Source organism: Cynocephalus volans, chromosome 9 (assembly GCF_027409185.1).
Source record: "Cynocephalus volans isolate mCynVol1 chromosome 9, mCynVol1.pri, whole genome shotgun sequence".
Lineage (NCBI taxonomy): Eukaryota > Metazoa > Chordata > Mammalia > Dermoptera > Cynocephalidae > Cynocephalus > Cynocephalus volans.
The window spans coordinates 52,243,977-52,269,743 of NC_084468.1; the positions used below are offsets into that span (position 1 = coordinate 52,243,977).

Genomic DNA, 25,767 nt, shown 5'->3' on the forward strand with positions numbered 1-25,767 from the left:
TGCTCTCTCTGCTTCCATCATCTTGCAATGTGAGACCCCTGGGTCACTGTTGCCACCACCAGATGGACTTTGGACTTCCCAGCCTTAGAAAATGTAAGGGAGAAATTTTGTTTTCTTTATAAATCACCCAGTTTTAAGTATTTTCTTATATAGAACGGGAATGGACTAATACAATATCATTTTAAATTCAGCTGACCATCATTAGTATTTTCCTTTTACTGACGTATATGAGCTGTGGCTGTAAGGGCTAAGTAGTTACTGAGCCTTTTTATATGTAAAAGCTTGCCTTAAAGTGAACTTATCTTGTCTCTCTCCCCATCAACTTGAATACCCCAGACTTTCCCTTTTTCTGCTCGTAATATAGCCATCTCTGCCAACTTTGATACCTTTCTTTCTCTTCTTTCCACATCCTAATAGTGAACAAAATTCAGACTAATTTCCTCAAGTTCTTTAGAGCTGCACTGTATATTTTTATTACTAACATCATATAACCCCAACTTTCATTTCCTCTTATCTGGGTGATTACAATTACGATCTTGTTATTCTTTCTACCATTGTCTCTAAAGTCTCTCAAATTCATCTTGATCATCTCAGGCATATTATTCTTCCTAATTTGCAATTATAACCAAATCAAGAACTCTACTCAAAAGATATCAATGGTTCTTCTCTGAAACAACTCCATATCCCTTATAGTCTATATTTTTCACAGTAACACTTGCCACTAATGGACACAATATGAATTGATGGTTTATTTTGTCTCTTCAATCAGAAATTAGGGTAGAGATTTTTTTTCTGTTAGATCCCAGCTCTTTGGACTATGTCTAAGAGCCCAATAATTACTTGTTGAATGAGGTGAGAATCAATACCTAGTTCTCTCTTCAATATAACCTGATACATATTTTCACCATTCATGTGTAATATTTCTTGTTTTGTACCTGTAGCTAGATAGCAAAACTAGACTTCTTGCCACTTCCTGAATGAACCCATGTTTTCCTACTTCTGTGTTTATTTCCGTTTAAGCCAAATAGAGAAATGGGTAAGCACAGAAATGACTGAGGCTGGAGTCCTGTGGCTCAGGATTAAGGGGAGAGTTGTCAAAATGGTTCTTTACCTCAGGACCTGAAATTGTGGTGATCTCAAAAGATAGCTTCAAGTAGTGAAGATAGTGTTTGGGTCACGAAGGATAATCTGCGAGGAAAAAAGCATAAAATCCAAAGGAGATTTGTGTTGAAATGGAGACCGCAAACACAAGATATGTTTATAGACATCAAGTCTGTCAGAGGACTCAGATGTGAGGAACCTGGAGAGCCTAGGCATCATGAAGTCAGACAGGTATTTTATAGGATGCCTGTGTGTACTTAGGGCCCCCACAGGACTCTCTGTGCTTTTGTTCATATAATTCCTTCCATCAGGGGTGATTCTGTGTATATATCTTACTTAATATCTTAGAAGTATCCTAGTAGTTAAGATCCGAGTAGTATCACACATACTAGATATGTAACATTGATTGAGCACTTACTGTATACCTGGCGCTGTACTTGATAATTGGTTTAATTTCTATCAGGGAAGTTCAAATTATTATTCTCATTTAGTACAGGAGAAAACTACCACTTAAAAAGTTGAGAAAGTTCCTCATGAATAAATAGCTTTTGGACAGGAATCATGGCATTCATATTCATTGCATTCATATTCATCTCCCAGAGAATAAAGCTCATTTCTTGGCATATAATAAAATTCAACAGCTGTTTGTTGAATGAGTGGTTGAGTAGATAGATAAATAAATTGTATTAACTTACAAATAATAAGAGATTCACATCAGATAATTTTTCCCAAATGAACTGTTTGTGTTTTTGAAGATTTTAATAATATTTGTTAGATAGATTTTGAAAATTCTGTTGGCTCCTTTTAAATCCTTTTTCTTGGCAAAACTTGCTTTAATAGATTTAGTGTTATGGTAAACACACTCATAAACCATACAAAACACTATAATCATGCAATCCATCACTTCTTTAAAAATGCAAATATTATTCCAGTGGGTTTATAGTTCCTCTACAGACACTGATCAGGGGACAACTCCAAGTAGTGAAGAAACTTTAACTTTTAGTAAATACTATCTGTGCAGTTATTATTTCTTGTGTCGTTTTTGTGCTTCAGTGAAAACCAGAATTCACTTAGCTACTCATGGTTTTCTATTTTGTTCTGAGAATTAATTTATAGCACAGTCTGTTATTAGACTTAGAAGTTAAAATTCTCAGTTTACCCAGATGTTGTAATGTGAGCAAAGAAGTATAATATTAAATGCATATAAATTAAAAAAAGCCTAATTTCTAAAACTGTGCATTATCTAACAGACTACAGATGAACCTACTCTTTAGTATATATATTGAAAAATACATTTCCCAATCCTTAGAAAATTTAAACCATTTCTTTTGTGACTGATGGTATTTATGGCAGTGTAGTATCTCAAAATACTATAAATTAAATAATATACCAGCAACTTGTAATCAATAAAACCTTCTCTTAGTTATGTCACAATTTGTTTTCCCCATAAATAATACTGCATTAATTTGTGTCATGTGAAATTAAATACTGCAGAGATTTATAATTATTTCAGATGTAAAAATTTCATGTGTTTTCAAGGCTGCGTTCTGTGATCTGACCTCATCTTTGAGACCACCCAAATAAAGAACTGCTTTTGGCATTTTAAATCCCCCAGGATCTTTATATAAATGATCATCTTTTGCCAAAAATCAGATTTTTTTACATGCCAAATTCTTAGGGCACTTCTGAAATAAGATTTATGGGTCATCTGAGCCAAATCTTAGGATCAAAATAATAATTGCTTATTAGTGCAGAAAACTAGAGGTGTAAAGGCATTCATTCAATAAAAAGTCAGCACCAACAGACTGCTAAACATAGTGTAAAGTACAGAAATCCCATGAAATTTGTTCTGTCATATTCAAAAGAATAATCCCATAAAATAAATATAATAAGTATATTACTCATATTGGCCTTAACATTTTATAATCTTAGATATTCCGGAAAGATTCATATTTTATCTCACTAACTTTTTTCCAAATAAGAGCTATGAAGTAGTCAAATTGTATGTAACTGTTATTGTCACAGTACACAGATTTTATATGAGCGTACTTCAAAAAGTTCATGGCAAGATTTGTATTATCTTTTAATTAATTTTTTCCATGATCTTCTTGAAGTACCCTTATTATTTGCATTTATCTCAGCTGTGACTCCCTAAAGAGAAATAGTTTATTTTCATTTTCAGTCTTTTAAGTGCCTAAACATGTTTCATACATGGTAAATAAACATTTAATGTACGTTGTATGAATGGATGATGAGTGAACACATATCTGGTTCCTACTTTTTCTTATCTCCCCACTCTTCCCTTCAGGAAAACCCCATATATTTCTAATTTGGTGGAACAGTTTTTTTTCTAAATTGATATTCAGGCTGAGGAGTCCAGGGTTTCAAGATGGCGGTGGCTGCGGTGGCTGGCGCAGAGTAGCTGAGGTGGAAAAGGCGGCCACTGGGCCTCAGGCAGCCGAGAAACTTGTGGACCTTCCTCTCGCTATCTCTTAAGGGAGGACTGCAGCTGCTGGCCGGTCGTGGGGGCTGACGGCCACTTTGCCCCCGGCAGGAGAGGCTGCCTCATTTACAGGCAACAGCTTTGAAGTGTGGAGCAGGAAAAGAACTGTTTCTTAGCTGCAAAAGCGAGTCTCGAAACAGGGAACACAGCGCCAGGGCTGCTGTGGATGCAAACAGGATCCCAGAGGCCGGGGCCGCGCTGAAGGCGACCAGCTGTCCTATTCAGGATTCGAGTTTCAGGCTGGCATTAAAGAAGATTCCTGGGAGCACCCGAGCCACGCCGCGACTGAACAGCCCGAGGCGGCAGCAGCCGAGAACGGGGAAGGCGACAAACCAGAGGCAGAGAGTGAGTACCCGACATGGCACAACCCTGTGAGTGACCCCTGGCCCAGCCCTGTTCGGGGGGCTGACGCCCAGCCGGCTCCCGCCTGCATCACCGGCTCACTCACCGCCCCGGGGCTGCCTCCATTTTCCCAGGTGCTGGCAGCTCCGCCCGGCTCGGCCGTCACTGAGCCTTCCCACTTGCTTGGCCCGGCGCGGGGCTTTCCAGAGCCTGCGGGCCTGCCTCCCCTCCCACTCCCTCTGTGGTTCTCTGGCGGGGCTGGTGGCATGGGGCGTCTCCGGCCAGTGTCGGGAGGGCAAGGAAGTATGGGCGGGCCGACTGTCACTCCACCACACCCTGGACTCTGGCCCCCGGTAAACTTCCTGTTACTGGGAGGCAGATACCATCTCTGCGGCCACCAGTTCGGAAAAAAGCCTAACCAATTTCTGGTTGGAAATAGTGTGGTAGGAGAGTTCCCAGGTCCGCTTGAACCTGCTGGAGAACTGGCTGCAGGTGGGCGCTACATTCGGTCTATGCCGGGGGGATACAAAGGTGAACAAGTACCGAGAAAGATCTACACAGTGCTACAAAGGCACCCAGAGCGACCGTTCGTCTGTGCCTACCAGAAACCTGGCAGACTTCCTGGGCAAGGCGGTGCCGAGCAGGGTCTTGAAGGCCCAGCTGATAGACGAGGGTTGAAGAAGACACGCCTCAGCCCAGCACAGTGCGCACAGAGTGGGGAGACGTGCGGCCAGGGAGGTGGAGACTCAACAGAAACCACACACGCTGTGGGGTCGCCACTGCACGATCCAACAGCCTGGGCCAGAGCACACTGAACAGGGAGAAGTCCTGCACAGGAAGTGAAAGCTCAACAGAGATCACACACCCTGTGGTACATGATCCACCAGCCCAGCAGAGTCCAAGCTGACCAGAAAGGTGGCTCCCCGGAGAAGCCCAAGACCCAAGGCAACCACACACACAAGGCACTAGAGGCCAACTGAGCAGTCACGGAGGGAGCCATAAGAAATTGGCAACCACAGCAAGATCCTAGTTAGTCATTAGTCTCAAACTGGTCGACTGTGAAACCCCCTGCCACAATGAATAAACACCAAAAAAAAGATACCAGAAATACAAAAAATCAAGAAAGTATGCCACCAAAAGTTAATAAATCTCAAACTCTAGATCCTATAGAACAAGAAGCCCTTGAAATGACTGACAAGGAATTTCGAGTGATAATTCTAAGGAAACTGAATGAGATACAAGAAAACTCAGCTAGACATCATGATGAAATGAGGAAAAGTATACAGGATCTGAAAGAGGAAATGTACAAGGAAATCAATATCCTGAAAAAAAAATGTAGCAGAACTTACTGAACTGAAGAAGTTATTCGGCGAAATAAAAAACACAATGGAGAGTTTAACCAGTAGGCTTGTCAAAGTTGAAGAGAGAACCTCTGAACTTGAAGATGGGCTGTTTGAAAAAACACAAGCAGACAAAAAGAAAGAAAAAAGAATCAAGGACATTGAAGAAAATCTGAGAGAGATATCAGACAACCTTAAGCGCTCAAATATCCGAGTCATGGGTATTCCAGAAGGGGAGGAAAATGGAGATTCCATTGAAAACATATTCAACAAAATAGTGGCAGAAAACTTCCCAGGTATAGGAAAAATCACAGATCTTCAGATCTAGGAAGCTCAACGATCTCCAAACGTATTCAACCCAAAAAGGCCTTCTCCAAGACATGTCATAGTCAAATTGGCAAAACTCAGAGACAAAGAGAGAATCTTAAAAGCTGCAAGAGAGAAGCGTCAAATCACCTGTAAGGGAGCCCCAATCAGGCTAACATCAGACTTTTCATCACAAACCCTAAAAGCTAGAAAGGAATGGGATGATATTTTCAAAATACTAAAAGACAAAGATTGCCAGCCAAGAATACTCTACCCTGCAAGGCTATCCTTCCGAAATGAAGGGCACATAGTATATTTCTCATACAAACAAAAACTGCAGGAGTTCACTACCACACGACCACCCTTACAAGAAATCCTCAAGGGAGTACTGGGTTTGGTTCCTGAAAAATAACTACCACTGCCATAAAAACCCAAGAAAAGTCAATACCCACTAGCATAATAAAAATGGCATTCATGAAGAGAAAACAAGCAAACAAAAAACGGTATCTACAACCTAAGGAACCAACAAACACAGAAACCAAACAGTAAATCAGAAAGCAAGGAACAAAAGACACCTAAGACAACCAAACAACCAATAAAATGCTAGGAATAAATCAACACCTTTCAATAACAACTCTTAATGTAAAAGGCTTAAATTCCCCAATCAAAAGACACAGACTGGCTGACTGGATCAAAAAGGAGGACCCAACTATATGCTGCCTACAAGAGACCCACCTCACTCATAAAGATTCACACAGACTAAGAGTGAAAGGATGGAAAAAGATTTACCATGCAAACAGAAAAGAAAAACAAGCTAGAGTAGCTATTCTTATATCTGACAAAATAGACTTTAAACTAAAAACCATAAAAAGAGACAATGAGGGACACTACTTAATGATAAAAGGACTGATCCATCAAGAAGACATAACAATCATAAATATGTATGCACCCAATGTTGGAGCAGCCAGATTTATAAAACAACCTCTATTAGACCTAAAGAAGGAAATAGACACTAATACCATAATAGCAGGGGACCTGAACGCCCCACTGTCAATATTAGATAGATCATCTAGGCAAAGAATCAGTAGAGAAACACAAGATCTAAACAAGACTCTAGACCAATTGGAATTGGCAGATATCTACAGAACATTCCACCCAACAACCTCAGAATATTCATTCTTCTCATCAGCACATGGATCATTCTCCAGGATAGATCACATATTAGGTCACAAATCAAGTCTCAATAAATTCAAAAAATTTGGAATTATCCCATGTATCTTCTCAGACCACAATGGATTAAAACTAGAAATTAATAACAAATGAAACTGGAAACTATACAAACACATGGAAATTAAACAGCATTCTACTTAATGACATATGGGTCCAAGAAGAAATCAAGCAGGAAATCAAAAAATTTATTGAAACTAATGAAAACAATGATACATCATACCAAAACCTGTGGGATACTGCAAAAGCAGTATTGAGGGGGAAATTTATTGCATTAAACGCTCACTTCAGAAGAATGGAAAGATGGCAAGTGAACAACCTAACACTTCTCCTCAAAGAACTAGAAAAACAAGAACAATCCAAACCTAAAGTTAGCAGACAGAAGGAAATCATTAAGATCAGAGCAGAACTGAATGAAATTGAAACCCAAAAAACAATTCAAAAGATCAACGAATCAAAAAGTTGGTTTGTTGAAAAGATAAATAAAATTGACAAACCATTAGCATGGCTAACAAAAAAAAGAAGAGAGAAGACTCAAATAACAAAAATTAGAAATGAAAAAGGCGATATTACAACTGATTCATATGAAATACAAGGAATCATTCGAGACTACTATAAACAACTATACGCCAACAAATTTGAAAATCTGGAGGAAATGGATAAATTTCTGGACACACAAAAGCTCCCAAAACTGAACCAGGAAGACGTAGAAAATTTGAACAGACCAATAACAATAAAGGAGATTGAAGCTGTTATCAGAAGGCTCCCAACAAAGAAAAGCCCAGGACCAGATGGATTCACAGCAGAATTTTACCAAACATTCAAAGAGGAATTGACACCGATTCTTTACAAACTATTCCAAAAGATTGAAACGGACGCAAATCTCCCAAACTCATTCTATGAAGCAAACATCATCCTTATACCAAAACCAGGTAAACATATAACCAAAAAAGAAAACTACAGGCCGATATCCTTGATGAATATAGATGCAAAAATCCTCACTAAAATACCAGCAAACAGAATACAGTAACACATATGTAAAATTATTCATCACGATCAAGTGGGATTCATCCCAGGGATGCAAGGTTGGTTCAACATATGCAAATCAATAAATGTGATACACCATATTAATAAACTCAAACACAAGGACCATATGATCATCTCTATAGATGCTGAAAAAGCATTTGATAAAGTTCAGCACTCATTCATGACAAAGACCCTCTATAAGTTAGGTATAGAGGGAAAGTATCTCAACATAATTAAAGCCATATATGCCAAACCCACTGCCAATATTATCCTGAATTGGGAAAAGCTGAAAGCTTTTCCTTTAAGAACAGGAACTAGACAAGGATGCCCACTCTCACCACTTCTATTCAACATACTGTTGGAAGTACTAGCCAGAGCAATCAGAGAAGAGAAGGAAATAAAGGACATCCAGATTGGAAAAGATGAAGTCAAACTGTCCCTGTTTGCAGATGACATGATCCTATATATCGAACAGCCTAAAACCTCTACAAAAAAACTGCTGGAATTGATAAATGATTTCAGCACAGTAGCAGGATACAAAATCAACACACAAAAATCAGTAGCATTTCTTTTCTCCAATAGTGAGCATGCAGATAGAGAAATCAAGAAAGCCTGCCCATTTACAATAGCCACCAAAAAAATAAAATACTTAGGAATTGAGTTAACCAAGGAGATGAAAAATCTCTATAATGAGAACTACAAACCACTGCTGAGAGAAATTAGAGAGGATACAAGATGATGGAAAGATATCCCATGGTCTTGGATTGGAAGAATCAACATAGTGAAAATGTCCATACTACCCAAAGTGATATACAAATTCAATAAGATCCCCATCAAAATTCCAAAGACATTTTTCTCAGAAATGGAAAAAACTATCCACACATTTATATGGAACAATAAAAGACCACGCATAGCCAAAGCAATGCTGAGCAAAAAAAAAATAAAGCTGGAGGCATAACACTACCTGACTTTAAGCTATACTAAAAAGCTATAATAACCAAAACAGTATGGTACTGGCATATAAACAGACACACTGACCAATGGAATAGAATAGAGAATCCAGAAATCAACCCACACACTTACTGCCATCTGATCTTTGAGAAAGGCACCAAGCCTATTCACTGGGGAAGGGACTTCCTCTTCAGCAAGTGGTGCTGGGATAACTGGATATCCATATGCAGGAGAATGAAACTAGATCCATACCTCTTGCTGTATACTAAAATCAACTCAAAATGGATTAAGGATTTAAATATATACCCTGAAACAATAAAACTTCTTAAAGAAAACATAAGAGAAACACTTCAGGAAATAGGACTGGACACAGACTTCATGAATACGACCCCAAAAGCACGGGCAACCAAAGGAAAAATAAACAAATGGGATTATATCAAACTAAAAAGCTTCTGCACAGCAAAAGAAACAATTAACAGAGTTAAAAGACAACCAACAGAGTGGGAGAAAATATTTGCAAAATATACATCTGACAAAGGATTAATATCCAGAATATATAAGGAACTCAAACAACTTTACAAGAAGAAAACAAGCAACCCAATTAAAAAATGGGCAAAAGAGCTAAGTAGGCATTTCTCTAAGGAAGATATACAAATGGCCAACAGACATATGAAAAAATGCTCAACATCACTCAGCATCCTGGAAATGCAAATCAAAACCACACTGAGATACCATCTAACCCCAGTTAGGATGGCTAAAATCCAAAAGACCCTGAACGATAAATGCTGGCGAGGTTGCGGAGAAAAAGGAACTCTCATACATTGTTGGTGGGACTGCAAAATGGTGCCGCCTCTATGGAAAATGGTATGGAGGTTCCTCAAACAATTGCAGATAGATCTACCATACGACCCAGCTATCCCACTGCTGGGAATATACCCAGAGGAATGGAAATCATCAAGTCGAAGGTATACCTGTTCCCCAATGTTCATCGCAGCACTCTTTACAATAGCCAAGAGTTGGAACCAGCCCAAATGTCCATCATCAGATGAGTGGATACGGAAAATGTGGTACATCTACACAATGGAATACTACTCAGCCTTAAAAACGAATGAAATACTGCCATTTGCAACAACATGGATGGACCTTGAGAGAATTATATTAAGTGAAACAAGTCAGGCACAGAAAGAGAAATACCACATGTTCTCACTTATTGGTGGGAGCTAAAAATTAATATATAAATTCAGACACACACACACACACACACACACACACACACACAAACTGGGGGGGGTGGGGTGGGAAGAAGATATAACAACCACAATTACTTGAAGTGGATACGACAAGCTAACAGAAAGGACATTGTTGTGGGGGAGGGGGGGAGGAGAAGGGAGGGAGGTTTTGGTGATGGGGAGCAATAATCAGCCACAATGTATATCGACAAAATAAAATTAAAAAAATAAAAAAAAATAAAACCACTGAGAATGAAAAAAAAATTAAAAAAATAAAAATAAATAAATTGATATTCATGTAAAATTAAATCATTGTTCTGTGAAATAGAAATCTATTAGTTCATATGTCCCATCAATTTGTGAACTAGAATCTTTTTGGAGAGTCTTTGGATAAGAAGGCTGTTTAATTGGAATTGGTAAATGTAGAGAATGAAAGAAGAATACTTTTGCTGATCTACATTCAACAAATATCTATAGAAAGTCCTCTAAACTGTATTCAGTATGCTACAGGCTTGGACAGATGTAAAATATAACCACAGAAAGCATATAATTTTGAAACACAGGATATTATTCACATTTAATTATGGAATGATATTTGATATCACCAAGTATCTTGAAAGCTCAGGTAGGCGGAAAAACAATGCACAACTTTGGGTGAAAAAGAATATAAAAAAAAAAAGGAAGTACATTAAACAATGCATTAATAATCATTTTAAAAAATTGTTTCTTTAAAATGAAATACTTTCGTTCTCAAACCAAGCGGCCTCTGACACTCTGTTATGCCTAGGGCATTTACACCTACCCCGTCACCTTGAAAGTAAGCTTCAAATCAAACTAGGAGAAAGAATGACTCAATCAGACCTAAACTAAACCATCAGTAGTACTGGAAAAATAACTAAAAATGTGTATTTTATATAAAGCAATCACATGTGCATCTGTGTGTGTGTATGTATATATACACATGCATATATAATATATGTGCTTTTATATATATGATTTTGATATCTTGTACATATTGAAAAAACAGCATAAATAAATGGAATAATTGCAATAAGGTATATATATGTAATCATCATGCATAAATATTTATCAGTGTATCACTTTAGAACTATAATAATTAAGTTCAGATTTTAATTTTGAAATAATAAAATAGTGGTAAAATGCCTTCTTAATAACTTAGCGTTTAAATTCAGTGAGCAATTTAAGTGAAAAAAAGTCTTCTATTTCAAATATTAAGAACAGAATCCTATTTGGAGAGTAGGGAAATATATCAACAATAATCGACGTCAAATAAGGATCTTGGAAATATTAGAGGATAGCCAAGTGGTCAATAAATATGAAAATATATGATCAGAAGTATATAATTAAAGTTCACTTTAATGAATCCAGTGTGGTTTGACAGAAAGTTGTGTCAACTCACAAAATAATTTTGAATTCATGTATTTCTAATGATAGATATATTTCTTGGTGTTGGGGTACATTTTTAGGCATTAAAAGGATTATTTCATAAAAAGTAACTTTTATTTCACTTGAAATAATCATAAGGGCTGGCCTGTGGCTCACTTGGGAGAGTGTGGTGCTGATGGCACCAAAGCCACGGGTTCGGATCCCTATATAGGGATGGCTGGTTAGCTCACTTGGGAGAGCGTGGTGCTGACACCACCATGTCAGGGGTTAGGATCCCCTTATCGGTCATCTTTTTTTTTTTTTTTTTAAAAAAGAAAGAATCCTAAAATGATAATTTACAAGAGATCTTTGCTCATATAAACTTTTAGAAATAGTGTTTTTGACAAATTCATATTAGAATACCTCACTATATTATTTATTATTAGTATTAAAGGACCCCATATATTATTATAAAACGTTGCAAGCATCTTTTTACAGCTGCCTTTTTTAAAAGGAATATTTATTACATTTTACACCAATTAAATCCAAGATCTGAAAATCTTCTCTTACCACCTGTGTTTTAATATTCTTGAAACATGATTTGTTTTGATCAAAGTGAAAAAAGGAATCTAGTTTATCCCTTCCGTTATCCTGTCTTGGTGTGAATCACAGAAAGCCATTTGTGAATTTAATCATCCTTTCTGCTCTCCCTTTCAACAACTTATTGATTCAGTTAAATGTCTATTTTTAATAATATTCAACTTCCTCCACTAAGGGTTTTAGCAAGACTTAATGAGACAAATCATTTTTAATAACATAGAGAAAAGACACTTTATGAGATTTTACACTTGTGTTTTAGTAACTTTTAAATACTCTTGTTTAAAATCATGTTGGAAACTCCCACTTTCTTGGGAAAACCAGAGACAGAAATGGTGTTCAAGTTAGCTGTTGATGAAACTGTGCTATTTTATCTCATGGTGTCTGATTTTGTTTCTCCATCATATTTCTCATGGATATTTTGGCATTATTTAATTACTTGTGTATTTAATTGTTTTTAATATTCATCCCCTGTTTGCATCTATATTGTAAATTCCATATGGTGATGAATCAATGTTTTGTTGACCACTGAGTACCCACCACCTCAAACAGCATACAGTACTTAACTAGTGCTCAATTTTTTTGTTGAATGAATAAATGAAGTTAACCACTGAAGTGAAGGATTGATGTTTATCATTCAGGAATGTCAGAATATGTATTTCTTGACTACCACTTTGGAAATTAGTTTTTCCTTTCCAACTTATTTTTATGTTTAATTATTTGCTTAGTGAATTGAGGAAACATTGGTATAGATGTGTGGAAGTTTTGTTTGAATCCATTTCTAGAAACTTGCTGTGTGGCCCTGAAAATGTATTATGTAAAGACTTTCTATTCTTTTTTTCATAGGCAGAAAAATTTGTTTTAATAACCTCAATGGTATATTTTGTGGTTGAGCTGAACATATATGAGTGCTTTCTGTACCCTGTGTCATTTCATGACAATTTACCCCATTATGCAAATGATCCTTGGTATAGTCTTTATCACCTGTTTTCTGTGATATTTTTATGTAGTTTTTGAAGTTGGTTCATGAGGCTTCAGAACTTATGTGTGTGAGCTGTTTTTCTTCCTTTCGGAATGTTTTTGTTTTCCTTCTGTTAGAGAGAAGGTAAAAATCTATTCATTCAGACTCTTTCCTATGGTTTTATGGCAAAGCTTGGGAGAAGTGAGAGTTGCTTCTTCAACTAGTGAGACAGATTTTATGTTCACTCAGATCTTCAGTAGTATCCAGAATAATTTAATGTGTGCTGCGTGGTTATTTTGTCTTGTTTTGTTTTGTTTGGGGTTTTATGTTTGCCTGGGATTGATGGTTTTATTTTAGCTAGTGTCTCTCTCATTCTGAATTTTTTTTCCTGTTTTAGACAGAAAATCGTCATCACTGTTTATGAAAAAAAAAAAAAATTTTATGAAAAAAAAAAAAATCTAGCTGGCTACTCTTCCTGTTCCACATTTCTAGCATTTGGCAAAGATCTGGGCTTTCAAAGGTTGAAAGATTTGGTTGGTTAATAGAGTCATCCTATACCGATATCACTAAAAAGAGATTCATTGGGATTTACATTTAGCAGTTAGTGTCTAGTCAGCTTCTTAATGAAAATTTATTTGTTTGAAAACATTGCTAATAAAAACTTTGACTGGGAGAAAATAAAGAATAAGCATTTGATTTGCAAGCAGCATAGTCCATTTGCAGATTTATCTCTAACAAATATATTCTAATGGAAAGAATGTCAACTTCTAGCTACTATAAACAGGCGACAGAAAACTTTAGTGAGAAAACATAACAATATGAAAATACATGTTTGGTCAGACTCTTCAGGGTTAGGCTTCTTGTCCTAATCTCAGGTGGATTACATAGACTGTAACAGTTCCACCCTGATTGGGTGAGTAAAGGGGCATGTTTTCTATGATAAAGCCATTGTGAAGCTTGTGGATAAAGGATTTATAAACACTTTCATATATGTTTTTCGATGTCGAAGGTTATACAGAAAGAGGTTATAACAACGTCTGTACTGTGGATGATTTATCCTGCTGAATTAGAAAGAAATGCCTAACCATTACTTCCGTTAAGGACAAAACAAAACAAAACAAGAAGTTAGATGCCACTGAAAGCTCTTCATCCTTTCCAATGAATATTGTATGAGAGAGAGAGTGTGTGTGTGTGTGTGTGTGTGTGTGTGTGTTTTGGAGAAAGAGAGAGAAGGGGAAGGGAGGAGGGAGGGAGGAAGAAGAGGGAGGCAGGGGAGAATGTGAGAAGATGTTTCTTGTGCATTTCTGAACAGCATGTGCAATGCAATAGAGCTTTTATTTGCTATTTACTAACTCTTTTCCTTTCCTTCAAAATTAAAATTCTGTATAGCTTTACCTGTGAACTGCTTTTTCAGAACTGTTTATTCAAAACTTATGTTTATCCTTTACTACATTTCCTATACATGGATACCTCATTTTATCGTGGTTCACAGATACCTTGTTTTTTACAAATTAGAGGTTTGTGGCAACCCTGTATCCAGCAAGTGTATTGGTGCGATTTTCCCAGAAGCATGTGCTCACTTCGTGTCTCTGTGTCGTGCTTTAGTAATTCTCACAGTCTCTCAAACGTTTTCCATTATTATTATATCTGTTATGGTGATCTGTGATCAGTGACCTTTGATGTTACTATTGTGATTGTTTTGGGGCACCATGAGCTGCACCCATTTAAGATGGTGAAGCTAATCAGTAAACGTGTATGTTCAGACTACTCCACTGACCGGCTGCTCTTCCTCTCCTCAGGCTGCCCTATTCCCTGGGATACAACAATACTGAAATTAGGGCAGTTAATAACCCTGCGATTACCCCTAAGCGTTCGTGTGAAAAGAAGATCACACATCTCTGGCTTTAAATCAAAAGATAGAAATGATTAAGCTTAGTGAGGAAGGCGTGTTGAAAGCTGAGATTCATCGAAAGCTAAGCCTCTTGTGCCAGTTAGCCAAGTTGTGAGTGCAAAGGAAAAGTTCTTGTAGGAAGTTCAGAGTGCTCTTCCAGTGAACGCATGAATGATAAGAAAGCTAAACAACCTTATTGCTGATATGGAGAAAGTTTTAGTGGTCTGGATTGAAAACCGGCCACAGCATTCCCTAAAGACAAAGTCTAATGCAGAGCAAGGCTCTAACTGTCTTCAATTCTGTGAAGGCTGAGAGAGGTGAGGAAGCTGCAGAAGAGAATTTTGAAGCCAGCAGAGATTGTTGGGTCATGAGGTTTAGGAAAGTGCAAGGTGAAGCAGCAGGTGCTGGTGCAGAAGCTTCAGCAAGTCATCCAGAAGATCTAGCTAGGATAATTGATGAAGGTGCCTACAGTAAACAGATTTTCAGTGTAGACAAAACAGCCTTCTATTGGAAGAAGATGCCATCTAGTGCTTTCATAGCTAGAGAAGAAAAGTCAATACTTGGCTGCAAAGCTTCAAAGCACAGACTCTCTTGTTACGAGCTAGTGCAGTTGGTGACTTGAAGTAGAAGCCGATGCTCATTTACCATTTTGAAAATCCTAGGGCCCTTAAGAATTATCCTAAATATGCTCTGCCTGTGCTCTATCAGTGGAACAACAAAGCCTGGATGACAGCGTTATTTGTTTACAGCATGGCTCACTGAATATTTTAAGCCCACTGTTGAGACCCAGTTTAGAAAAATGATTCCTTTCAAAAATTATTGTTTATTGACAATGTGTCTGGTCACCCAAGAGCTCTGATAGAGATGTACAGGGAAATTAACGTTGTTTTCATGTCTGCTAACACAACATCCATTCTGCAGCCTAGGGATCAAGGAGTAATTTTGACTTTCAAGTCTTATTATTTAAGAAATATATTTGGTAAGGCTATAGCTGCCATAGATAGTGATTCCTCTGATGACTCTGGGTGAATAAATAACAAAGGATTTAGAACATTATCTCAACTTAATAAAGCAGTAGCAGGATTTGAAATGATCGGCTTCAGTTTTGAAAGAAGTTCTACTTTGGGTAACATGTTATCAAACAACATTGCATTCTACAGGAAAATTTTTTGGAAAAGGAAGTGTCAATGGATGCAGCAAACTTTATTACTGTTGTCTTATTTTAAGAAACTGCCACAGCCACCCCATTATGATCAGTCAGCAGCCACTGACATCAAGGCAAGACCCTCCATCAGCAAAACAATTACGACTCACTGAAGGCTCAGATGATCATTAGCAATTTTTGGTAATAAATATTTTTTCAATTGAGCTATGTATATGGTTTTAGATATAGTGCTGTTGCACACTATAGACTACAGTGTGATATAAATATAACTTTAATATGCACTGTAAACCTAAAAATTTGTTTGATTCCCTTTATTGCTATATTTGCTTTTTTGTGGTGGTCTGGAACAAAACGCACAATATCTCTGAGGTATATGCCTGTATGCTTCTTCTGTTAAAATCTGCATGATTACAGATTTTTTAAGCTTCCCCATAAGAATTACATAAACCAAACTGGTTGATTTGCAGTGAACATTATGTATCTATATGCTGCTATAAAAGTATGACTACATTTGAGAATGAACGTCACATTTTAAAATTAAAGTAGTGATTTTCTATCTTACCACAGTAGATTTTTACGCAAAGAAAACTGTCATATTAATTTTTATGGTATAATATCGAAATGTTAGGACATACTTAAAATTCTGAAAATAGTAATAGTGTACTCCATTATGTTTGGTTCTGTTAAGAAGAAGAAAAAAAAGCCTTTGCCTAACTTACATTTTATATTCAGGAATTAGACTTCATTTCACTAACGGAATGGAAATCCATTAGCTTTATTGGTGTGATATTTTCATATTGCCTTATGTATTTCCTGAGAGAAGTCCCCTTCTGCTGTTTTCTCTGTTTTCTCTGAGTTTCTGTGTGACACTCAGGGAGAATCATTGCATCTCACCTCTGTGTCTTACCTCTGTAACTTTCTAGTTCATGCCTCCCATTCTTACCATCTCTGTCTAAGCCACAGTTTCCTGGTGAGGTAAATGGGGATGACGATATTGCCAAACTCTTTTATTGTTGGGAGTTTGAAATTAAGTGATATTTTTAAAGTACCAGCACCCAAAAAACACTCAACACTACCAATTATTGTTATATCACTGTAAAGAGCTCATTGCAGTATCTTTCTCATTATTTCATAGACTCTCTTATCTTTCGCTCTAATCTATTTAGATAATCTATTGGCTAATGATTTTTAAGATTAATTTTATTAATATTATTATTGTGCCATTGTATTAGACTGTAATCTTCTAGTGCCTGAAATAATTTGGACTGTATTCTGAATCTGACTTTAAGGCTGTCTCCAATTTTGACTACTGTTTTTTTCTGCTCCTGATTTGCTTGTGAATATATCTTTTTTTGCTCAGACTTTCTGCCTGGAATATTTTACTATCTCCTCTCCTACACATATTGTTTTATCTTTAAGGGCCAACTCAAGTCTGCTTCCTTCAAAAAATCTTTTTTAAGCACACTAACACATGTTGATTACTTCATTTCCTTGAAATCCTTAAAGTACTTTTATCTGTTCCACATAATTCATTGTGCTTTATAATGTTATAAGCCTTGCTTAGGCATGTATGCATTGTTCCTTTAACTATAAGCTTCTAAAGTCTCAGTACTTTTGTTCTGAGTCATCTTCCTGTCTCTTCTCCCCTGCTCTGAACTTTTCTCCATCTGATCTTGTTATTATCCTGTAACCTTTTGGTTTTAATGATCATAAATACCATGTCTTGCCTTTTGGAACCTTGCTACACTCACATGAATTTTTATCATTTTCTTAGTTTCATGTTCTAAGTCTGAAGCTCCCTCTGCCAGACTCTAGGAACTCCATTCTGTATAGGCCACTCCTAGGCCTCTAATGTGGAGACCTAATGTGGACAGAGACATTAGACAACACCCGTGTCTTGTGTTTAATAACTCCCAGTGCTCTATTTGCATTTAGAATTAAATTGGTGACCAATATGCATTTAGAATTAAATTGGCATACCTTTTTTATTTCATTTGAATTATATGATTCTTTTTACTGGATTCTTGTTTATCTTGAATTTATAGTTCTTACTTTTAAGAACATGTTGAACTGCCAGTTTGGAGTTTTTGACATTTAGAAGAAGATTGGGAAAATTGTGATATGACACAGTTTTAGAGAGTTTATTCCCCTTGAATATAATTGGAAGATAATGTGGAATATAATTTTATTAAATGTTGAAAAGTTATTGCAACTACATATCAATTATTTTATTCAAACACTTGCTACATTTTTAGGCAATCTCTGCATTGGCAATTTCATTTGAAGGCACTGCTTCATGCTGAAGCTCCGTAAGTCAAAAGAATAGTTGAGCATTAATTGTTTTCTGTAATTTCCAAAATTTTATATTAAACCATCTAAATTTCATGCTTTTCTTTTTGACCTCAGAACATGATTGCTTTTGGTTATTCTTCGGGGTGTCAGTTTTAATTGTTGCTAAATTACACTTAATTAAATGGTAAAATATAATTTAAATTATATGCATTCTTTGTTGAAGCAGAGTTGTTGAAACTCAATGTATTAGAAACTTACTGGTAACAGATGTACTTTTAAAGACCGTGGATGATGGGATAATAATTCATTGGGTTTCCAATATTATTTTCACTGCCAAGTATTTTGGACTAGATTTTCAGAGCACATTTTAAAAAATTTAGATAATGTGTTGGCATGTAAAATGGCAAAGAGAAAATGTATGTATTTAAGAAAATTATGTCAAAGGCTCTGCTGAAACTTAAAATTGGTAATACTTGCTTTTTGGCAGCATTTAAGTAATGAAGTATTTTTCAAAGGCATTGCCAATAACTAGAAACATGTCCACTTCCAGATATGTGTCTTTGTCTATAATTAAGAAACTCTTTTCGAATCATTAGCCTTGATTTACAAATATTTTAATTAACTTCTTTCTCAGAAGGAAGCATATCTGTTTCATTTTCATTTTTTAAAAATTTTCCAAAGAGGCTTTTTTTCTTATAATTATTGGTGGTGCAGGGTACAGGGATCTGAACCCTTGACCTTGGTGTTATCAGCACTGCACTCTCACCAACTGAGCTCACCAGTTAGGCTTGTATTTAGTATTTTACTTATTCCTGTTGATATTCTTTGTCCTATAATCCTGTGTTTCAAGTAGCACTCTGTTCTTTGAAAGCCTCTCTCTAATGCCCTAGAATTATCCTGGCAAGTCTCTGACCTTGGGGTCCAGGAGGAATCATCTGACTCTTGTTTGGTCACCAGCTTCTAGCTTCCTGACTTCCATCCCTATACTGGTATCTTTAGTTATCATCATGTACCATTTCACCAAGAACTTGTAGCATATTGAGTCAAACATCACTCAGCAGGCTTAACAGTAGAGAAAAGATCCCAAAGAAAGGGGAAACAGAAAAAGAAAGGGGTCTCAACAATAGTGGCTGAAACCTTAGAAAAGGAGGAAAGAATGAATGATTTCCGGTGAAACGAGTTCTTATTATTTAGCATTTTTGTTTTTCTTGCTTTCCTCAGTTTTCTGTGGTCAGGAGCACTTTTTGTTAGATGTATGTTTGACATGGAATTTAAGGATTTCCTGAGGTTCTGTCCGTCTTTAGCAGAGAAGTTTAGATTAGTTCATGTTCCTTTAGTCAGTCCCATGGTCACTGGGTCATTCCAAAGAGCAGCATCCTACCAGAGCTTACCAGATTTCACATCTAAAGCTTTTCCAATTTATTCAGCAGATATCTATTACACACCTGATGGGTGGGTGACACTGTGTTCCTTGTTTTTACATTAACTCATGGGATAAACATGGGAGGAAGCTCAAGAAGGTATGTATATGCCTTCTTTGCCCCAAATTATTTTCCCATAAGCAACTTTACAATGCTCAATGCAGTATTACCCTGTCACAACATTCAGTATAATATTTGACTGGCAACCTTGAATTTGAATTGTTGGCATTTTCTTTATCTTAGCCTTTTTCTCTTGAAACCAAAATCTTCCCACTGGTAGTGTGATAACTGAATGGTAAAAAGGTATACTTTTAACTTAAACCTGGGCCGAGCCCGTGGCGCACTTCGGAGAGTGCGGCGCTGGGAGCGAGGCGACGCTCCCGCCGCGGGTTCGGATCCTATATAGGAATGGCCGGTGCACTCACTGGCTGAGTGCCGGTCACAAAAAAGGCAAAAAAAAAAAAAAAAAAAAACAACCATTCCCCCACCCCTTTGGACTGTGGTTGCTGATTAAAACCTTTAGCAGTATAATTAAAAGTAATTTAAATAGCAAATTAGATAATGTTATAGAGCAGTTTCTGGTAATACATTCTTTCAAACAAAGCATCCACCATTTCCAGAGTGCAGTTTGTACTGGATTACTGATACAAATGCAATTATATGTTACATGGAAGACAGTATCCCCAAATCTACCTTGGTTTTCTGTAAAAATTGCCATATCTATACTTTTGGACCATTTTTTTCCGGCCCAAAAGATAAACATGGAAAATTATATCCTCCATTTTAGTTGTCTTTGAAACTGTCTAGTTTCTGGTTCTAAATCATATTTTTGACAGTGAAGACCCAGATTAAAGCTATGTCAGTGTTTTGACAAGATTGATGATGAGTTTAATCAACCAAATTGTCCATTTAGTCAAACAAATGCTTTGACAGTATGATTTGCTTATTTGTTGTTTCCTTGTTAAATTAACTTGTTTTTTTAACTTAATTGACTGGTTAAGTCACTATAATATAGCCAGATGAATTTGATGTCTGGAAGCAGTTTCAATGTAATTTTTAAAAAATGGTTATACCAAAGTTGAGAAACAACTTGTCTCCTAACAAATGTGAAAACTTTTACTGTAAAATATTTTGGAAATTCTGATTTTTAAGGATGTTTTATGGAAGTAAAAACACCTCTATGATTCCATTTAAACTGACCGAAATCATGAAACTGTATTCATGAATTGGAACATTTTTATTATTCAATGATTCCATTGAATGAAATGGAAATATATTTATGAATTATGAATTAATGAAAATATATTTATCCATAAAAATATATTTATCCATAAAATATATTTATCCCAAAATGTATTTATCCATAAAAACAGAATATCAGTATTAAAAAGGACTTCATGTTTAAACAACCATCCAATTTCTGAATGACAAAGATATATCATTTTAGGAACAGCAGAAATGTATGTTTCAAAAATTCAGTGTCTCTGTTATTAGAATACCCTGCCAAAGGTTGACTCAAGAACATACTTTAAAAATGATGTTACAATCAAACTCTAATTATGTTAACACTCTTTGATTAATGCTGTGAATATTCTAGATACTTCTGTGAGTGCTTGTGCATGTATGTGTGTGCGAGAGAGAATGCCAATCAAAATGGAATTAACCATGCAGTGCAGCTTGACGAACTCTAAGTGACCTGCTCAGAAGCTATGTATGGGGTCTGTGGTACAGTTAAACTTTTTCTGAAATATCATAGAAATGAGTTAAAAACTCATGTCACTCTCAATTTTAAAATAATAGGTATGTTTAAAAAAACAGCTCAATATTTTCTCCTAAGATTCACGTGAACATATTTATAGTTATAAAATTTCTTTTTTCCCTTCTCACTCCCTTTTTTGATTCCCTGCTTCTCTCCTCCCTTCTTTTTCTTTCACACTCCACGCTTAGTAAAAAAGCCACAAGAAAAATTGTATGCATTTATTTAAATACATGATTTTATGTATGTGCATGTTAGTGAGTTAATCAACTATCAATGAAAATTTAAGCTATCACATACGTTTCTATATAAGTGATTCTCTTATGTGGAAATCAAGTTATTTGACAGTTGGTAACATTTGATTTAGAATTTCAATTATGTGCTTTTAAAGACTTGTGGACTTTTTACAGTTAAACTTTAGACTTTCGTCCAATAATGTACTCATTGTATTCCCAATCTTGGCATGGGAAAGTGTTAGACTTGACATCAAATGATAGCTACGTTTCTGTATAAAAATTAAATATGTACAGCAAATGTCTAAAATGAAACAACAAACTAGAAAAACTTATTTTCCACAATTATAAAGGACAGCTGTTTAGTCCTTGCTATGCAAAGAACTTTTACATCAGCGGACTTTGCATAAATGTGAGCAAACAACTCACAGATAAAAGAAATGGAAAGGGTCGCTAAATATATGATAATATATTCCATTGTACAAATAAAGTAGTGCACATTAAAACAAAGATATTATACCATTCTTCATCTATCAAATTGGCAAAATTTAAAAGAATTATTAATATTTAGTTTTGAACAGTAACGTCCACCAAAGTTACTGCTGGTGTAAGTGTACATTTTTATTAAGTTTTTTTTGAAATCTGGTGAAATTTGCCAGATTGGAAATGTGTTTCCCCCTTGACCCATCAGTTTCATTTTTAGAAATATGCCATAAAATATATTTGGATAATTAGATTTTTTTTTTCCAAAATATCATAGCCAAGGTGCACAGGTACTTTTTCGTAATATTATGACAGAAAAACACTGAGACCTTCCTAAATGCCCGTGAGCATATTACCAGTTAAATAATTGTGTATATGTATACACACATATGTTAAATGTAGCTATTAAAAATAAGGAAACTATATCTAGAAATGAAAAGATTTCTATCATATATTATTAAATTAATAAAATAATACAAGGTATCAAACAATATGTTTAATATGATACTACTTGAGTATCATATTTATTGTTAGTGGTTTACTACTTGAGTAAAATTTACCTAAATAAAGTAAAAAGAGGGGTAGGAGGACACACACAACGTCTGCTTTTCTGTACAAAATTGTAATAGGAAGGTCTGGTTACCTCTATACAGTGGGGGAAGGATATGGGGAGGGAGCTAAAGGAAAATACAGTTTTCTCCTTACCAATCTTCAGTTTTTAGAACAATGAGCATTCATTATTTCTATAATTAACTCATGAAGTATACTGATTATGTTAATTATTACCTAAAACAATGAACCTATGTTTTCAAAGTGAAATAGACTACTTTACTTAAATAAGTATATTTAAAATGAACAGCAGTACAAATATTGGTTGATGATTTCCTGGGTGATATTTCTAGTTACTCTTAACCTCACATATGACTTCTTTTTCTCCCTCCTCCTTTCCGTAGCTTTCAGCCGTGCCCCAATTCCGATGGCCGTGGTCCGCAGAGAGCTCTCCTGTGAGAGTTACCCTATAGAGCTCCGCTGTCCGGGAACAGACGTTATCATGATTGAAAGTGCCAACTATGGGAGGACTGATGACAAAATTTGTGACTCTGACCCTGCTCAGATGGAGAATATCCGTTGTTATCTGCCAGATGCCTATAAGATTATGTCTCAAAGGTATGACACTTCTAATACTCTTCTTTGCGCATATAACATAAAACTTCAGTATGTGCTTGTGTGACAAATTGAGCATCGGTAGGAACATAAATTATGTTGCATATTCTAGGATAATTTGAAATATTTTTTGAATATTTGACTATTCCCAATATTAGAAAAATGCCAGTGTTAGAAATTGCAAATAGCATTTGGAAAGTATTAAAATTTATTAGATATTTATTAAGTTTCATGGTTTAATCTGATTGCTGTTATTTTGATAGTATTCTCCAGAACTGGGTTTATTGCATGAGAGACTAAATGTGTTTTTCACAATTTTAAAAACAGAATTTTCTTCAAAAGTTAAAGAAAAAAATATTTTACTGCTATCGTGTATTTTAACAGTGTAGTAAAGCAAAAAAGAAATAAAAATTAAGTTAATAGGTAAGTTTTATAATCATTAATCAAAATACAGTAAAAGGGTATTGATTAAAGATTATTTGGCCTTGGAAAACAATGAATAAAACATTCCTTTGCTATCTGGTCAGTGCATTAATTAGTTAATTTAATCAGATAGTTTCATTTAATTTAAACTATCTAAATTGCCATATTAAAATAATCTAAGTTAAGGTGTCAAGTAATATCACTAGATAAGAAAAAGATCTTTGATTCTAAAAAGACTGTTCAATAGAAATCCATACTATAGAATATTTAAATTATATTAAAATTTCTTGATAAATTAACTAAATATTAAATTTCTCTTAAATATTTGTTCACTATTATCATGCTTTCTCAGAAATTAGTGAAGTCATTTATTTACTATAAGCCTTCATACTTTCAACTATTCTTCATACTTTCAAGTACTCACTCACAGATATTTAAATAATAAGCGATTTGTTTAGTGAATTTATCTTACTTAAGTAAGCCAGCTTTTTCATAAGCATTTCTATTTAGGCCTTTCTTTTCCTTCTATTAATTAAGGAGTTCTTAAAATATAGGGAAAACTATAGCATATGTAAAACTAAACAAATTAAAGTCTAAAAACAGTAGGTTTCAAGGATTAATTTTCTTGTACTTCAAAAAGCCTTGTTTATTTCTAACCTTTTATTTTCTTGATACTTAAAATTCTGATATGTATTTTTGTGACTGATTAATATATTGAGAGAGTCAGTATTTTATTTTTATAAATTACCATTGTATAAGTTATTAATACCAATAATAACATGCCAGGTTTTTGATAATCAAAGCATTTGAAGTATACTTGAAGGATAATGGCAAACCTTGAGAACTGTTGTTTGTCTATTACTAAAACAATAGCTCATGCTAAGGTGAGTGTTAATGAAAAATAATATTTTAAAATGAGGAATTCCACTTGATAAAAGTTTGGTTGCATTTTGTCGTTGTTGTGTGTCTCTCTCATGGTTATATATTTGACATACCTCCAACTGTGCCTAAGTACTATGTTATTCCTAAAAGAATTCTAATTGTTTTATTCCATGTAGATGTTGTAATGGTATTTCAGAAGTGGTTTTCTATGGGTAGTATGGAATGGGCACTATGACTCAATTGTTATTTTTTATTGTTTCAGTCAGACAACCAAACATAGGATTCTTTAGAATCTATTTGGGCTGTGGGTTTGATGCCAGAGGAAGGGTCTGAGGAGGCCTGATAGCTGGCCTCAGCCCACCCCATCCTCTTACTAAGTTCTTGACTCTGCCACAGGAAAGAATTCAAGAGCAGAGTCACAGTAGAAGATGAAAACAGGTTTAATATAACAGATAAGAAATACAGAGACTGAGCAAGGCCCACACCAAGTTGAATATAAAAGTAAGAAATACACACATAAAGTTTAGTACAGAGTGCAGACTGGCTCGAGAGTGAGCAGCCACTTGATGAAAGGAAGATTGATAGGAAAAGAAAGCATACACACCCCAGCCAGTGAAGTGAGGGTTGGCTCCGGGAAAGTGAGCAACAACCCCTCCAGTTTCACTATCTAATACATATTCATGATATCAAATGAATATTCAATTAAGGGGTGAGTCCCAGTTATGGAACATAGTCTTGCACATGCTCAGTTGGTCTCCTTTTAGGGCATGTTCATTGGGCAAATTCTATCACATGCACTAGAAATATTCGAGAATATTCTGTGCTCTTTAGCGTCACTTTACCAAGCATGCTCAGCTATTAGGGTTACATAACCCCTTTCTACTGAGCATGTCCAGCCCCTGGATTTGTATAAGTCAGCCCTTGAGGTTTCAATTTCCCCCTGTTGGTGCTAAAAATAGGTCCAACAAGCAACAGTAATTCTCTTCTAGGGAGGGCTTAGAGGAAGGGCCAGAGACCTTGGGGAGTGGCATGAAACCCAGCCGTATGTCCTGAAACCCAAATCTATGGAAGTACTTCCTATTTCAGGT

At 35.7% G+C, this 25,767-nt stretch overlaps 1 protein-coding gene across 18 annotated transcripts in view; it reads left to right on the forward strand.

Moving 5' to 3' along the window:
• ADGRL3 (adhesion G protein-coupled receptor L3) overlaps positions 1–25,767 on the forward strand; it is a 491,846-nt gene that overhangs the window by 65,524 nt on the left and 400,555 nt on the right. For 9 of the 18 annotated variants that reach the window (XM_063108129.1, XM_063108131.1, XM_063108128.1 and 6 more), the window contains exon 1: positions 23,172–23,377. In XM_063108129.1, coding sequence (XP_062964199.1) covers positions 23,187–23,377 — 191 coding nt within the window. In that variant the 5' untranslated portion in view covers positions 23,172–23,186. Of the gene's footprint in view, positions 1–23,163; positions 23,378–25,767 lie in introns of those variants that run through there. The other 9 variants (XM_063108120.1, XM_063108118.1, XM_063108117.1 and 6 more) reach the window with 2 other exon arrangements.